This window comes from Bubalus bubalis, chromosome 8 (genome assembly GCF_019923935.1).
Source record: "Bubalus bubalis isolate 160015118507 breed Murrah chromosome 8, NDDB_SH_1, whole genome shotgun sequence".
In the NCBI taxonomy this organism is placed as follows: Eukaryota; Metazoa; Chordata; class Mammalia; order Artiodactyla; family Bovidae; genus Bubalus; species Bubalus bubalis.
The window spans coordinates 38223358-38242346 of NC_059164.1; the positions used below are offsets into that span (position 1 = coordinate 38223358).

The 18989-nt window shown below is 34.3% G+C and overlaps 1 protein-coding gene across 13 annotated transcripts in view; it reads left to right on the forward strand.

The window, feature by feature from the left end:
- Nucleotides 1-18480, forward strand: part of CACNA2D1 (calcium voltage-gated channel auxiliary subunit alpha2delta 1) — a 524082-nt gene extending 505602 nt beyond the window's left edge. For 6 of the 13 annotated variants that reach the window (XM_045166380.1, XM_045166385.1, XM_045166387.1 and 3 more), the window contains one exon: nt 14409-18480. In XM_045166380.1, the coding sequence (XP_045022315.1) occupies nt 14409-14525 (117 nt within the window). In that variant the 3' untranslated portion in view covers nt 14526-18480. The other 7 variants (XM_045166379.1, XM_045166383.1, XM_045166384.1 and 4 more) reach the window with 4 other exon arrangements.
- The last annotated feature ends 509 nt before the right edge of the window (nt 18481-18989 follow it).

Sequence of the window (18989 nt, forward strand, 5' to 3'; positions counted from 1 at the left end):
CACTACTTATAAAAACTACACTTCTTTAATATTTCTCATTTCTCCAGTCTTCATGTCTCTTTGTATGAAGGTTTGCAAAGAAAGCATTATCATCTTAGGAATTGCTTATTCTAAAAATACATCAGATCATTTATTCAGTAATGTGCATTTCTAGAAGTTATTTATTTAGAACTGATTTACCTATTGTGTACTTATTTACTCAAATACACATAATCACATTTGTTTCAGAAAAGAATAAGAATTTCCATAGTTACATATTATGCAAGTAGATAATACAGATTAGAAGCAGAGCAGAGAAGTAAAATTGGTGATGGGGAATAAGGGTGAAAACCCAAAATGTTTTAGCCACTAAATCCTTTTACCTGCATAAGGACTGTTGATCAGTTCGTCTTTGAAGGGGAAAACTGATTCAAAGTTAGAGCTATTTGACCTTTTCCTCTTTTACAGTGAGGCTTAAGTAAGACCCAGATACGAGGACTCTCTTGTTCTGTCTACTCTACCGTAAGGAGTTTTGCCGTGTCAAGTTATTCCCCAAAGAATGTTATTTTTGGACCCAAGGCTAGTGTCACTCATTAGGGAAACTTCACTTGTCAACTGTTTGTCACCAAAGACAGATTAAATTTACTCAGGTGCACTTCCAACATCATATAAAAACCTATTACCCAAAGTATTTTCACCGTTGGAAACTGTATTTTTTGATCACAAGAAGAAGATTTTACAAAGACAGAAATTTCCAATATTAAAGTTCCTATAAGTTGTAAAATGGATTGTGTGTGAAAGTACAACTCTTGCTCAGTAGCTTAATGTGCTAATAATGTCTTGTGTTTTTTTAGCACTGGAGTATTTTGGTAATGCTTATGCAATGGTCACTGTGAATCTGCTCTGAATGGAGGCTCACATAAACTGCTCACTGCCAGCAAATTGCATGAAATCTCATCTTGTATGTCTTCTTTTCTGTATTTTCTTTCCTTTTCCTGTACTTGCTACTTTGCCCGTTATTAATAGGATCAACTTATATGCACAACGAGTCGTGCCTGTACCATGATGTCAGCTCCTATCTTCATTTTTCTGCAAGTTTTCATGTGCTGTGGATGGTCAGTCACTTTCTCGAATTTTTCTTTGTTTTTGTGTTTGGCTTGAAATTTTAAATAGTAATCCATATCCCTAAGTCCACTACAATAAATGTCCTGAAACCAGGTTATTAAAATGCCAGTAGTAATGTTTTGTAAATAACAATGTTCAAATATTACACGTATCTAATCCTGAATAGAGCATATCAGTTTCCTATATTAAGTTAAAAATTAATAATGTCTCTTACGGGACAATACCCTGGAGAAGGGAATGGCACCCCACTCCAGTATTCTTGCCTGGAAATGTTTCTTAAGGTTTTACTCAAGGTTAAGTCAATGTGGAAAAAAAGTATACATTCTTCATGATGTCTTTCTTTTACTTAAGAGAAATACCCTAAGGACAATTATTAGAGATGGTCATAAGTTTTGTTTCAAAAGTTGCTAACATAAAATTAATGAAATATTTCAGTTTTATCAAGCATTATTCAGTACCTTCTAAGCTCATTATCCTAATTTTTGCCTTTCTATATAAATGGATATTGTCTAAACAGCATTTCTTTAGATATTGATGTTCTTAGTGAAATATTTTAGTATCACTAAGTGCTTCTAATTTCTTAAGTTAATTTTACTTAATATTATTTACATTAGGCTAGGATTATCATTATTTGTTATTTTCTGACAAATTTCTGAATTACATACTCAGTACGACTGAATAGATATTTTAGGGCCTGAGTTTATAGTCAGAGTTCCATTACATTTTTTCTTTTCTTTTTTGATGTTTTGGAATCCTGAATGTTGTTAACTAGACAGCATTTGTTATGTTCTTTCTTTCTGCATTGCTGTCCAGGTAGTCTTTGGTTAGGAAACCACTAGATGGAGATGTGGCCATTACTGAAGAGTGAGTTCATCAGAAGGAGAGAAAAGTGGAATAGCAGAGGGAGTGTCAGAATGTTCTGGGATAATAAAATAATGCTTTTGAATTTAAGTGGTAAAGAAAAACGGAGCAAATCAATAACATGTACTATTGAGGAAGTTCATTATTTTATGCAAACATCATTGGTAAATACATGTTATTGAGAACACGAAAAATGAATATGTAGAATAAATATGTGTGTATACATACACATACATTAAACCTACCTCATGATTGAATGTGGTTAAATGTATTAAGGTGCTATGTAGGAAATGATTTGTTAGGGACCTTATTCTTATTAAGAGAGTTATGTGTGGTATCTACCTGCGTAAATAATTTTAAATATGCATTTTCTTTGAAGCTGCTATGGGTGATGTAAGTATGCTGCTGCTAAGTCGCTTCAGTTGTGTCCGACTCTGTGCGACCGCATAGACAGCAGCCCACCTGGCTCCCCATCCCTGGGATTCTCCAGGCAAGAACTCTAAAGTGGGGTGCCATTGCCTTCTCCGATGCATGCAAGTGAAAAGTGAAACTGAAGTTGTGTCCGACTCTAAGCCACCACATGGACTGCAGCCTACCAGGCTCTTCCGTCCATGGGATTTTCCAGGCAAGAGTACTGGAGTGGGGTGCCATTGCCTTCTCCGTAAGTATAGAGCTATCTAAATTCCAGATAGCTCTTATTTAGTGGATGCTTTTTACCAGTGATTTGAGCTTTACTCCCTGGAGGAGGAAATGGGAAGCCACTCCAGTTTTCTTGCCAGGAAAATCCCATGGACAGAGGAGCCTGGCAGCCTGCAGTCCATAGTGTCGCACGCTACCAAGTATACACACACAGTGAGCTCTGACTCTTTGCAGTCAGTCAGTCACCCCAGGTTCTGGGTGGGGAAAGAAAGGAAGAGTAAGAGTTAAGTAATACTTGTCTAACAAGAGGAAAATGAAGAGATTTTTACTTACTGGTATATCTGGTCTTAAAAAGTAAACCTTGGGGCAAAATCATGAAAAAGCAAGCCTCAGGGCAAGAACATGGTTTAAATGTTTTTTCCTTGAGTAGTAATGGGACAGAAAAAAAAAAGAAGAATGAGGGATTCTTAGTTGTTATCTTTACTAAGAGTATTTTGAGACAGGTCCCTAGAAGGAAATTAAAATTATTCTTTCATATCTTAAAATATATGTAAATAATTTTGGCACTTTATTCCTTTACAGTTTAAAGCTGAAACAAGGTACCAGTCTGTTATCTACTCCACTAACCTTTAAAAATCAGACTGATTTATCTGGTTATGGTGTTTTAGTGGGATTTTGGTCTCTCTAAGATAGGGAAAAAAAAAATGCTGAGGTTTCTCCCACATCTATGCATTTGTGATTTAGAATGTTTTTAGAACGTATCTCATAATTTATTTTCATATAATAATTTCAAGTCTTGGTATATGTGGTTGCCCATGCAAAACATTTGAGAAAACATGATCAGGGAACTGAAGGGACAGATTTTTCAGTGTGGATCAACATGCAGACTTCAGGGACTCCAAATAAGTTATCTGAACTACCACCTCCCAGACTGAACAGACATATCTCATCATCACACAGAGGAAATTAACCGCCCCCCCTCAAAAAAACATTGGAAATATAAAAATAAAAACAATGGCAGCAGAGCCAGAAAGAATATTTTTCTTTCCATAATATTTCTAGAACATACAGATGTATTTTGCGTTAATACGTCAACAGGTCTCGTATGTTTGCTAATTTTGCATTCTATCAAATTAATACGTAACCAGAACTGGGAAGCTCTCCTAGTGAAGTGACAATTAAGCCTTTAAGTTGGTATTTTATGTTTATAGTGTTCCTAACTAATCAACCAACGACTGCTTTATTTGAGTACGAGTACTCATTTATCAAGTACTTGTAGTACACCTACTATGTGTCAGGCCACTATTATATGCCTGAGATTATTAAGATACATTTATACTAAAATGTAAATTTTTATCTCAAATTCACATGTAATTCAGCATCCTGTTTTTTTCACCTGGTTAATCTACCTAGAGGGAAGGGTATTTGAACAAAGAGAAGAGGAAATGCAAAGGTCCTAAGATAACAAATACCTTTACCTGTTGCAGAGAAAGTTAGTGTTATTGGAGCAATGTGAAGTGGGGAGGAATAGAGGAGGACGAAGATGGAGAGGCAGCCAAGCTGCACATCACATAAGGCTTTGTAGGCCTTTATAAGAAATTTGGATTTTGTTCTGAGAAATTTCAAGAAGGGCATGAAAGGATTTGGTTTTAAGAAGGCAGCTTTTTGGAGAGACAATTGTTAAAGAGCAAGAATAGAAGCAGTGAGTCAAGGGAGGCCGCTTTTGCAAGAGGGTAGGCCAGAAGTAATAGTAACCTGGACATGACATAGTAAGTAGTAGGTCTGGGGATATATTAAGAGGACAGGCTGATAGATTCGATTTGAAAAAAGGAAGACTCACAGATGATGTGTTGTCTTTGACCTGCTTCATTACTCCTAGAAATATCATTCAGAAAAATAATATTTAGGGGCAAGTTTAAGTTATTTCTGAGAATCAAAAGGAGAGGTGATAGTGCCCAATGCATGTGGAGCTCAGAGGCGCATTCAGGGGTAAAGGTTTAGAAGCGTGAGTTACTGAGTTTCTGGTCCAAGATGGTGACTTAAAACTCACCTTAACTCACAGACCTAACAAACCTACAGCTATAAAAAGAGCAATACCCTCTGAGAGAAATGTAGCAAGTAGATGAGCAACTCTTATGCACTGAGTGAATGTAATACACATCCAAATGAGTAGGAAAAGCTGAGGAACATTGTCTCCATAAACCACACACTCGGCACAGCAACATACAATCAGAAAGGAACTCACAACTTCCAGTTTCGACCTGAGCAGTGCAGGGTTTAGGTTGAACATCTAACATCCCAATTTTTTTTTTTTTATTTTTAAAATTGTTATGTTTAATTGGAGGATAATTGCTTTACAGTGGTGTTCGTTTCAGCTGTGCAGCAACATGAATCAGCTATAAATATATGTATATCCCCTCCTCCCTCTGAGCCTCACTCACCCCTGCCCCCATCTTACCCATCTGGGTCATCACAGAGCACCGAGCTGAGCTCCCTGTGCGGTACAGCTTCCCATCAGTCATCTATTTTACACATAATAGTGCATATGTCAGTGCTACTCTCTCAATTCATCCCACCCTCTCCTTCCTCCATTGTATCCTCACATCCATTCTGCATCTCTGTCTGCTCTGAAAACAGGTTCATTGGTACCCTTTTTATAGATTCCTTATATATGCATCAATATAAGATAATTGTTTTCCTCTTTCTGATTTACTTTACTTGGTTTTCTTTTTATGGCTAAGCGATGGAATCATTATATTTTTGTACAACAACTTCTCTCCACCCCAACTTTTAAGACTCTAACCTGAGGGATGGGTCCCCAAAACTTCTAGCTTTGAAAGCCTAATAGGGCTTGTGTCCATAAGACACACAAGACTACAAATACAAATAAACAATTTTTAACAAATTTGCAAGGACTCCCTGTGGCTATCCTTCCAAAGCTCAGAAGAGGGAGCAGAGAGAAACGCACTTCTCCCAACCTTTCCTTTAGGGAGGCTATTTGCATACTTTAAAAGATTGCCTGCAAGTAAGGCTTCTAATTTAGCTCACATTTAGGGACTTACCTCACGACTCCCTGGAGACAGGCAAAGGGGTAGACTATGCCCACTGACCCTCTGACTCACTCCAGGTCAGTGGTATCTTCCTAAAAGAAGCTTGTGATCCCATCTGGCACCTTGACTTTTGAAGTAGCTTCCCAAAGGACACACCCTTTTTTCACTTGGCTCTGAGAGCCGGCAGGGCTCGCGTTCACGTCCATCAAAGGACCATGGCAAACAAATAGTTCTCAAATGCCTGTCCCCTCAGAATTCAGCACAGAGGGAGCAGGCAGAAATGCCCATCCTGCAGTCTTTCCCTGAAAGAGGTGCTTTCATATACTTTGGAAGCTGCTGCCTGAGGATCCAGCCTCCAATCAGCCTGTTTCTGAGTGCTGACCGAGATCTTCCCCACTGGAATACTGACAGATGTTAGCACACCCTCAACTACTAGGATCCAAAGGGAAACCACAACACAGGGTGTCAAGGAAAGTGAAGAGACAGAAAAATATGTTTTAAAAGAAAAAGAACTCCACAAACAGACCTTAATGATACAGAGAAGAGTGACTGACATGAGGAAGAGTTCAAAATATGGTCATAAGGATGGTCACCATACCAGGAAAAGAATGCATGAACTGAGAATTTCAGCAAAGAATATGCAAAGAATATACAAGAAAGTATCAAACAAATGTCACAGAGCTGATAAATACAGTAACTAAACTGAAAAGGCCAATAGAGAGGAGTTCAAATAGCAGACTAGAAGAAGTGGAAGAAAGTATCAGTAAACTCACAAACAGAGCAGAGATTCATTCCATCAGGAACCAAAAGAATAAAGAAAGTGAAGATAAAGTGAAGCTAAAGCAACTTACAAGACAACATCAAGTAGACTGAAATTCACATTCTACTGTCCCAGAAGGAAAAGAAAGGCAGACACGGGTAGAAAACTGTTTGAAGAAATAATGATTGAAAACTTTCCTAACCTGAGAAAAGAAACAGCTATCCAAATCTAGGAAGCCTAGAGAGTTCCAGATAAGAGGTATCCTAATAACATGCAAACCAAGTAAGGAAGAGGAAATACCTCCAAATTCATAGTGAAGGAAGAGGTAAAACTGTCATTATTAGCGCATGATACGATTCTGTATATAAAAACTACCCCCAAAAACTCTCACTAATCAACAATTTTATTAAATTTCAGGGTCTAAAGCCAACATACAAAAATCAGTTGTATTTCTGTACACTAAAGATGAAGTATCTAAAACTGTCACATTCGCAATGCCATCGAAAAAAATGAACTATCTGTAAATAACTTTAACCAACAAAATGAAAGTTCTCTATTAAATTAAAACTACAAGACTTTCCTGAAAGAAATTGAAGCCAACACAAACAGATGGAAAGACATCCCGTATTAATTGATCATAAGAATTGATAGTTATAATATCTATACTACTCAAAGTCAACTGTAGATTCAACACAATCTCCGTCAAAATACCAATGGTATTCTTTACAGAAATAGAAAAAAAAAATCTCAAAATTTATATGAAGTGACAAAGTCTGCAAATAGTCAAAGCATTTCTCAGAAAAAATAACAAAGCCAGAGGTATCGGGTCCTGTTTTTGACTGTACTACAAAGCTATAGTAATAATAAATTATTTTTAAAGGTATGGTAGTACCTTTAAAGGCATAAAAATGGACAGAGACCAACAGAACAGACCAGAATTAAATCCTTGCATACACTGTCAACTAATATTTGCTAATGGAGCCAGGAACACCCAATGGGAAATAATAGCCTCTTTAACAAATGATGATGGGGAGATGGATAAACACATGCAGAACAGTGAAACTGGACTCCTATCTTACACCACTCACAAAAACTAACTCAAAATGGATAACAGATTTAAACATAAAGCCTAATAACTATAAAACTTAGTAGAAACATAGGAAGCTCCTCAACATTGTTATTGGCAGTGATTTTTTGGATGTAACACCAAAAGTACATGCAGTAAAAGCAAAAATAAGCAAATGGGACTACATCAAACTCGAATGCTTCTCCACAGCAAAATCAACACCTGACCAGATGAAAAAGCAACAGATTTCAAGAAAAAATTTGCAAACCATGTATCAGATAAGGGATTTTATCTCCAAAATATATAAAAAACTCAAAAACAAAATAATCCAGCTAACAAACAGGCAGAAAACTAAATAGACCTTTCTTCAAGGAAACACAAGACTACAGTGACCTGCCACCTCACACCTGTTGGAATGGATATCATCATGAAGATGAGAGACAATAGGTATTGGTGAGATACGAATAAAAGGGAACATTTAAATACTGTTGGTTGAAATGTAAATTGGTGGTACCAATTTGGAGGTTCCTCAGATAAAAATAAATCTAGTATTATGATCCATCAATTCTATTTCTGGGTATATATGCAAAAGACATGAAAACAGGATTTTGAGGCAATAACCATACTCCACATTCAGTGTAGCATTATTCCCAATGGTCAAGAAGATATGGAGACAACCTAGATGTCCGTAAACCAGTGAACAGACAAACAAGAGGTGGAATTTATGCTTATGTGTGCATATAGGCACACAACAAAATATTTTTCAGCCACGAGAAAGTGCAAACTGCCATTTGCAGCAGCATGGGTGGACTTTGGGCATATTATGCTAAATAAGAAAGACAAGTACTGTGTGTAAAATCTAAACAGCCAAACTCATAAAAACAGAATAAATGGTGGTTACCATGGAATAGGGGGTAGGGGATAAGACAGATGTTGTTCAAGGGTAAATCTTAAAACAGGTAGTAAATAAGCTCTAGAGAGCTAATGCACAGTACACTGAATATAGAAAACTACTCTAGTCATCAAACTTGCCAAGAGACTAATAAATGAATTATTCCAACTACTAAAAAAAAGATATTTATGTAATATGATAGAGGTGCTAATTATCACTACAATAGCAATTATATTACAGTACATAAATTGTCAAATTAACATGTACACCTTAAATTTACACAGTGTTTTATTTCTAATATGTTTTAATTAATGTGTCTTTGTATGGGTCTCTAAATTTTCAAGAAAAAATCTATGACAAAGGTGGCAAGACAATCTCTGGTAAATCTATGACAAAGAAGACAAGACAGCCTCTTCAACAAATGGTGCTGGGAACACTGGACAGCTACATGTGTGAAAGAAAGAAACTAGAACATTCTCTAATACCACACACAAAAATAGACTCAAAATGGATTCAAGACCTAATTGTAAAACCAGATACTATAAAACTCTTAGAGGAGAACACAGGCAGAATACTCTTTGACATAAATCACAGCACTATCTTTTTGGATCAGCCTCCTAGAGTAATGAACATGAACACAAACAAATGGAACCTACTTAAACTCAAGAATTTTTTCACAGCAAAGGGAATCACAAACAAAATGAAAAGACAGTCCACACAATGGGAGAAAACACTTGCAGTGAACCAGCTGGCAAGGGATTACCCTCCAAGACATGCAAATAGCTCATGCAGCTCAGTATCAATAAACAGTGCAATCAAAAATGGGCAGAAGATCTAAATTTCTCCAAAGACATGCAGATGACATGTGCGATCTAAAATATGGTACAAATGAACCTATTTACAAAGCAAAAACAGAGTTACAGATATAGAAAACAAACTTATGGTTATTAAGGGGGAAAAGGGGGGCAGGAGGGGTGAATTGGGAGACTGGGAATGACATATACTGACTATATAAAATAATTTAAACGTTAAAATATTATTATATACTATTATAATTTATAGAAACCTGTTTGCACAGTGAACTCTTTTCAATAAAATGTAATGACCTACATGGGAAAAGAATCTATCTATCTATCTATACACACATATAACTGATTCACTTTGCTATATAGAGAAAACCAACAATGTTGCAAATCATCTATACACTAATAAAAATTAATTATAAGTAAATAAAACATACATGGCCAAAAAGCACATGAAAAGATGCTCAACATCACTAATCACTAGAGAAATTGAAATCAGAACTATAATGAGGTGTCACCTTGCACCAATCAGAACATGTGGTACATATATGCAACAGAGTATTATTTGGCCATTAAAGAACAAAATATTGCCATTTGCAGCAATATCATGGATGGATTTAGAGATTATCACACTAAGTGAAGTAAGTGACAAAGACAAATAGCATATGATATCACTTACATGTGGAATTTAAAAATATTATATACAAATGAACTTATTTACAAAACAGAAACAGATTCACAGACATCAAAAACAAACTTATGGTTACCGAAAGGGAAATGTCAGGGAGGTATACATTTTGGGATTGGGATTAACATATACACACTAATATACCTACAATAGATAATCAACAAGGATCTACTGTAAACCATAGGAAACACCACTCAACACTCTATAATAAGCTATGTAAGAAAATAGTCCCAAAAAGTAGATATATGTCTATGTATAAATGAATCACTTCGCAGTACACCTGAAACTGACATGACAATGTGTATCAACTATATTCTAATATAAATATTAAAAATTTTTTAAATAATAAGGAGAGAATCTTAAAAGAAGCAAGAAAACTTGTTACAAACAAAGAGACCTTTAAGGCTACCAATATCTGTCCACCAAAATGTGCAAGCCTGATGTGAGTAGCATGATGTATGTAAAGTACTGAGAAAAAACCTACCAACCAAAAATACTCTTATCTAGTAAACTGTCCTTCCAATTCGAAGGATAAATAAAGAGTTGTAGACAAGCGAATACTGGAGTTCATTACCACTAGACTGACCTTACAAGAAATGTTAAAGGCACTCCTTTAAACTGAAACAAAACAGCACTAATTAGTAACAGGAAAACATATCAAAGTATAAATCTCACTGGTAAAAATAGATAAATTCAGAATAATCTAATATTGTAATGACAGTGGTTAATCAGATAAACAAATATAGTAAAAATAGCTATCATACAATAATCAATGGTTACACAGACTAAAAATATGTCAATTGTGAAATCAAAAGCATAGAACATGAAGAAAAGAGTAGAGTTTTAGAATACATTTGAACTTAAGTCTCAAAATAAGTTGGTAAGATGTTATAACTTATTGTATATATAGCAATAAATATTATGAGGTTTAAATAAACATGTTATATTTATAACAGTTATAATAACTATAGAGTCCCATTTCAACTTTACAGACATTCACAGACTGAAATGGAAAAAGATATTCCATACAAATAGAAACCAGAAGAAAGCTGGATAGGTATATACGTAGATAAAATAGGCTTTAATACAAAAACTGTAGTAAGAGACATCATGATCATCACATAATAAAAAAAGAGTCAATCTAACAAAAGGATATAAACATTTTGTAAATGTTTATGTACCCAACATAAAGTGAAAGTGAAAGTGAAGTCGCTCAGTCGTGTCGGACTCTTTGCGACCCCGTATACTGTAGCCTACCAGGCTACTCTGTCCATGGGATTTTCCAGGCAATAGTACTGGAGTGGATTGCCATTTCCTTGTCCAACATAGAAGCACCTAAATATATAAAGCAAATATTAACAGACAAAGGAAGAAATAATAATACAATTTAAAATTGCAAAAAAAAATCCAACTACCTAGAAGAAATTGATAATTTTTTAGAAACATACAACCTATCAAGACCCATTCATGCAGGAATAGAAAATCTAAACAGACCAGTTACTAGTAAGCAGATTGAATCAGTTATCAAAAACCTTCCAACAAAGTCCACAACCAGATGGCCTCACTTGTGAATTCTACCATACATTCAAAGAACAATTAATACCTGTCCCTTCTAAACTCCCAAAAAATAAGAGAGAAATGAATACTTCCTAATTCATTTTTACAAAGCCAGTCTTATTACCATGATACCAAAACCAGACAAGAGCACTACAAGAAAACTGCAAGTCAATATCCTTGATGAAAATAGATGAAAAATCCTCAACATTATCAAATTAATTCAACAATACTTTAAAAAGGTCATACGCCATGATCAAGTGGGATTTATTCCTGGAATGCAATGATTGTTCACAAACCACAAAATCAACTGATGTGATATACACATTAACAGAATGAAGGCTAAAAATCATATGATCATCTTAACAGATGCAGAAAAAGCATTCAGCAAAAATTCAACACCCGTTTATGATAACTCTCAAAATAGTGGATATAAAGGGAATGTGTATCAACATAATAAAGGCATTATTTATAGACTACATGATATTATATATAGAAGGTCTTAAAGACTCAACCAAGAAACTGAGTTAATAAATTCAGTAAAAATACAAAATATAAAATTAATGTACAAAGAACATTTGTATTTCTGTATAATAATAATGAACTCTCAGAGAAATTAAGAAAGTAATTCCACTTAAAATTGCATCAAAATGAATAAGAATAATTTTAACCAAGGAAGTGAAAGACCTATATATTGAAAACTATAAGGCAGAGATGAAAGAAATAAATGGAAGATATTCAGAGCTCAGAGATTAGAAGAACTGTTAAAATGTCCGTACCACCCAAAGTAATTCACAGATTCCATGCAATCACCATCAAAATTTCAATGACATTTTTCACAGAATTAGAACAATCCTAAAATATATATATGAAACTATAGAAGACCCAAATATCCAAAGCAATCTTGAAGGAGAAAGTTGGATGCATGATACATCTTGATTTGATGTATATATAGCTGTTTACTATATTATGTTTACTATATGTATGTATAGCTGTTTACTATATTAAGCAGCTGCACTAACAGGAAAACTGAACAGCCATATGCAGAAGAATGAAACTGGACCACTATCTTAACACCATACACAAAAATCAACTCAAAATGGATTAATGACTTGAAGACCTGAAACCATAATAAATCTAGGAGAAAACACAGGGAGTAATCTTCTTGGCACTGGTTTTGGTAATGACTGTTTGGACTTGTCACCATGGAAAAACAAAGGCAACAACAAAAAAGTGGGATAACATCAAACTTAAAATTTCCTGCACAGCAAAGGAAAACAACAGAACTAGAAGGTAGCGCATAGAATGGGAGGGAATGTGCAATTCGTGTACATGATAAGGGGCCAGTCTCCAAAATCTATAAAGAACTCAAATAACTCAATATCAAAGGAATAATCTGATTTTAAAATTAGCAAAGGATCTCAATAAGCATTTTTACAAAGAAGATATACAGATGGCAATAGTACATGAAAAGATAACGTCACCAAACATCAGAACAATACAAGTCAAAACCACGAGTATCTCCTCACACCTGTTAGAATGGCTATTATCAAAATGACAAGAGATAAATGCTGGCAAGGCTGTGGACTATCTTTACACTTTGTTGGTGGGAGTGTGAACTGGTGCAGCCACTATGGAAAACAATATTGAGGTTCCTCAGAAAATTAAAAATATAATTACTATACGATCCAGGAATCCCACCTCTGAGATGTGAAAAACAAAATGTTCTTTAATGGATTATTTTTCTTCAGATTTACCTTTAACAGACTTCTACTGCCTTAAAATACAATTCAAGAAGAAATTTTATATGCTCAGTGACAGGCACTGTATTAAATGCTACTGAGCAAAAAGAGCCATTGTTTTAGTGTCTGGGAGTTCAGAGTCTTTGTAAAAATATTCTTACTATATTCTTTCATAACCTGTTATTCTGACTATTATAACAGATGAACCTTGGATTAGTGAATTCTTAAAAGATGTTTAGGAAAACAATGAGATAAGGGATTTTCTTGTGGAGTTTTTTTTTTTTTTTAATTGAAGTATAATTGACCTATAATATTAAAGTTCCAGGTGTAAAATATAGTGATTCACAATTTTTAAAGGTTTTTATCCCATTTATAGTTATAAAATATTGCTACATTCCCCCATGTTGTATAATATATCCTTGTAGCTTATCTTATGCCTAGTCATTTTACCTCTTAAGATAGGAAGTTTTTTTTAAATGCAATTCATAAAGGAATCAAAGGATGCAAAAAATATTACAGAATACAGAACCTAGGAATAAAAGTAATTTTGTGTTAACAAGGAATCTAATGATCCACCAGTAGACAATAGGGGATCCAAATGAGCAAATTGATAGCTTATATTTCATGGTTCTCTAAACAGAACAAATCTCTCTTGCTAGCTCAGCTCTTTATTTTGGATATAAGTTTTCCAAGTGCCCTTCCTTGAGGGTTCAACTACATTATTGTTTGTTTAATTCTTGATGAAGGTCCAGATGCTACATGTACAACCTTTGATACTGGATATGGAAAATAAATGCTCATTTTTCAAATTTATTTATTTATTCTACCAGTCTCAAACTTTGCCTTATAGAGCATAATTGCTAATATCTTAATTCTTTGGAATTATAAAACAGACTGTTACATTTTTATATCTTATATTTATAAATATGTGAGGATGCTTGACACTGTGAAAGTAAGGGTTTTCTTTTACTTTAGAAATTGGTGTATCACTCAACTCAGCATTTATTATTAAAGTATTTCCTTTAATAATCATCAGACTCTACAACTAAAAATGTAAGGCATTCTTCAAATGGTCCTGGGAAAATTGATTAATCCAAAATTGTTGAATAGTAAAATATAGGACAATGTAATTTATCTGGATTCAAAGCAAAGCAGCATTTTAAGGTAAGTGGACTAAGCATAGGGTACTTGGAAAGATGTCTTACGAAATATTTTTCAGGAGCTTTCTTTTCGCTTTTCTTTCCAACAGGAGGATTATACCGACTGTGGTGGAGTCTCTGGATTAAACCCCTCCCTGTGGTCCATCATCGGCATCCAGTGTGTGCTACTTTGGCTTTTATCTGGCAGCAGACACCACCAGTTATGACCTTCTCAAACCAAATCTGCAGATTAAACTCCAGACCCTGCTGAAACAGGAGCCCTCAACTGCATTAAAATAGGGTCAACTGCAAACTCAGCAGACCACTAGCTGGGCCCACCCCATGGCATCCATCTAAGACGCAGACTCTTAAGGCACCCACTGGCTGCATGTCAGGGTGTCAGATCCTTCAACTTGTGTGAATGCTGCATCATCTATGTATAACATCGAAGCAGAATTCTATACATGCTCTATTGGAAAATTTGAAAATTTGTTGTTGCGTTGTTGGTGATTACATGTTAAAGGGCTCCCCACACAGTTGTTTATGGATCATGCAAATTGTCTTGATTTTGACTTGCTGCAATCCTTGTTCTTTTACCAAGAAAATCTCTTGGGGAAGAGTTGCTTTTTTTTCCTTCACTTATTCTTCTGTTAAAAATTATTTCCTGCTTTGAGTAGTTATTATTGGAAATATATAGAGATACACAGAGGGAGAAAGAATTAACATTGGTATAATCTGACAAAATACAAATAATGGCTTATTTTCTACAAAAAAAAAAAATGCCATGAATAAAATGCCTTATGAAGAATGGCTTCCCTGCCAGAAATATAACACAAATGATGGCCAAGTTTTGGTGGGTATAATGGATTGGTTGTTTGAAAATAATAACTAAGAAATTAAATTAAAGGTGCTTGAGGGTAGAATTAATATGCGACATATGTCCTCATATATGTGAGCCCTTAATAAATGCTTTGATGTAATGTCCTTTTTGTTCACAGTAAAGTTCCGTAGTGCTAGCCAGAAACTTCAAAATGCTCTAAGAAAAGCTTGTTGGGGGGAGGGGAAATGTTTTTTCTTGTGATAAATGAACTTTGGTTACCAAGGGTATTTTGCATGATGCTGCTGCTATTTTAACTTTCGGTTTGTTTCTCTCTTACTGTAGAGTATAGTCCATTGAAAAGTTAACTGAGTGACATTATTGTTATGTAAGAATCTGAACCTTGCAGTGTAATGCACTTAAGTCATCTTTTAAAATGTCTTTAAACTACTCTGAATATACTGTGCAATGTAAATGCTGAATGATTGGATTAGGTAAATGGTGAAATGGGAATTAATGGATTTTATACAGATTCGTGCTTTTGCCTGAAAACCTATGTACAGATATTTTAAGTACATAAATCAGATTTGACACATTTATTTTTTGAAGAGTACATATATGTTCTCAGTGAAGAGACATCCTAGGTTTCCTCTCTGTTCGCTGGAATAGTAGCACGTACAATCCCAAACTCGCTGCTGCTTTTGTTGCCTCCGTTTTAAATGATACGAGCACTTGACCAAAATTTCCATACAGTTTGATGAGGGTTTTACAATAATCTGAACAAATAGGAAACCTTGAATCTCTATGTATGCACATGAATACTTGATTGTGAATAATCAAAATTGTTTTTATACAACCTCATTAGTGAAAATGGTTAGTGTATTAAATCAGATATTTCATTATAGAGTAATATGGTAGAATTTATTTATGCTTTTAAAGATTATTTTCAGGGTTAAACAGTATTTGAAGAAAGGATAAAAACAATGAATGTGTAACAATTATAGGGAATAATTCTGCTGAAGGCTGGAAGTATGCAGATATTTGTTCTTTTTTCAAACATGCCAGAAACTGGTATGTGTCTATGCTGGAAATTTTCTTATATATCATTTTTAAGTAAAAATCTTATTAACATTATCCAGTATGCTTTAATATGCTTCATATATCAAAGATATAACCAATTCTTTAGCATAGTTTAAAAGATATATTTGTTTTGTTTTTAGCTTTGCACACATTTGTAATTCCCTTCACCACTAATATACCCTAGGCACCACTTGTGTACATTTCCTTATTTAAAATATTTTTTTATTTAAAAACGGGGTTAGGGGGAAATGGAATCACTTTGCCAACTATTGTTCTAAGAGTTGACATCAGTTACCATTTCTAATACATTGTTGTGATTTTGTAGTCTCATTTGTAACTGGTATTGACATTTTAGAAAACACCAAAGTGATTTAAAAAAATATGGAACTTCTCACTCTAGTAACAATATGTTTAAATCATGTTGTTTGTTAATTAAATATTTAAAACTTATTGTTAACTTTTGCTAGACTATTTTAAATCATGAAAGTGTTGAGAAGGGGATATCGAAATATAGTTATGTTAGCTTGTGTACATAAACGACGCACATTAAAACAAGCAAATTGCTTCCAGCATACAACAGACTACCTTAAAATTATCTTTAAAATCTATTAAATATATTTTCATGGCTAATGTCACTGAAGTGTGTTTTCATCAACTACATTGTTGTGTTCATCACAGTGAAACTTGGCATCTCCTGGCAGGGTCCTATTTGATTTCATTTGCCATCAAAATATATTTATGTACATGAGTCTTGCCATGATCCTTTATTTTCTGTTATAAATTAAACATATATTATGACAGCCACATATATGTTAATAAATTGGGTAAGAACATGCTCTCTGACAAAAAATTGTTCTCCTACCTAATACTAGTCTTCATGCATTTTGAAAGACCGTAACACTCATCCCATCCAATTATTATTTTTACTTTAGGATTTTTCTGAGTTTTGATTGTTGAACAATAACTTAAATCACAGCCTGTTATACTATTAATTTTCCAAGACTAAATAGTACAAGAGATCAAGAAAAAAGCTTTTGAACTCCTTTTGCTTACCTAATGTTTTGCTATGCTCACGCAGCTGTGTAGTTTTCACTAAAACAAAACCAAAATAAGTCTTGTATTGGAGTTGAATAACAGAAATGGATTTTGCATTAATGATTTGTTTATATTTTCTTCATTTGAACAACCAGCATTACTGCCAAACACCAATCGTGGTCCATATTTGTAACAGGTTTTTAACATGACATAGTTAGCAAGTTTGACTGAAGAGATTTTTAGGTCCTGGGTCTAATAAGATTTTAGTATGATCTTTTTTCATGTTTCTAATGCTTGAGGCATTATTGCTTAACTTGGAAAAATCTAGACAGTGTTGCTGCCATTTGTAAGTTTTCCTATAATATTCCTTTTATTAACTTTAAAACTGGCCTTACTGGGTTCAAATAGGCAGTATCCCTTTTAAGTGACCTTTGCAACCCAAGTGTTACTTGCTTATTTGATGCTCTTTTGTATTTTACATCTCATTTAAATCTTTCTCTCCACCAAAGCTTAAATTCTATGTCTTAATTTAAACTCTGAACTATTCCATTAATCATGTTAGTTGACATTAAAGTGTCTAGAGGTACAGAGGCTGACCTAGGGAAACAAAATGGATGTTGTGACTCAGAGGATACAGTAGAATGATGGTATCACCTGCCCACAGTTTCAAATATGTTACAATTATCTGGAACCAGAACCTGTGTTGTTTTTCCATAGCACAGAATGTTAATACTGCTATTATTCCATGTACATTTCTGTAAAGAACAAATCAATAAAGCAAAGGTATGAAGTTTCTTGATTTCTTGAAAAAGTTCCAGGATGTTAAAGTCTTCGAAAACCTTTACCAACAGTTTCATCTACTTTATTTCTAATTCACAAGATTAACTCAAAGAAATTCTGAGACTAATGGGATACTGTCTTGAAAAGATGCCAATTAAGTCTACAGTGTGACCTGACAGAGCTGTCTTTTTTGTTGTGGTGTATGTTGTTGGATCATTTCTGTTAGGGATGCTTTTATTGAAATGCTCAGTGTGCATCCATGAAAAAGGCCAAGTGGCTTTGTGAACAAAAGATACTTTCTCCCCTTTATTATGTTCTCTTGACACTTTTGTGGAAATTAGCCTGATACAAACATTTTTGTAAAAATTTGTATATTACTGTTATAAAAATATTTATAATCCCAGAAAATGTTGTGTTAAATCTTGTGCAAAAACAGTATATTCAGAATAAAAGTTTATCATTTAAAGTCACCAGCTTTGATTATTTAATTATTTAAAATTCAGTTCAAAGAACCAGAGGTCTCTGTCATACATCCAGTTTAAGAAAGCAGGCTTTCCAGTGGAGAGAATTCTAGATTGTGAAAATAAAATCTGGCATTACAAAAGTGCTTTTACAGTTTCAACCTCAACTCACAAACAAATGTAATTGCAACTCCTTTGCATAACTCTGACCCTTCTCACATGTGCTTCTGCCATCAAGGTAGTTAGGAACTTATTAAAACAAACTTTTGACTTATGTAAGAAATTTTTTTCTATACAAAAATAATGTTTCCATGCTTCTTTAAAGACTGTGGGAAAATAGTTTGAAAGAAACAAGTGAAATACATGAAATGCACATAACTGTTATACATGTGATTAACACAACTATCTCTCCTAGCTGATAGCTATGTTATAGCAAATAAAAGCGGACACAGTGAAATATAATATACAGAAAGTTTTAACTTGTATATGCCTTTTACATTTAGACCAGCTTACCACCT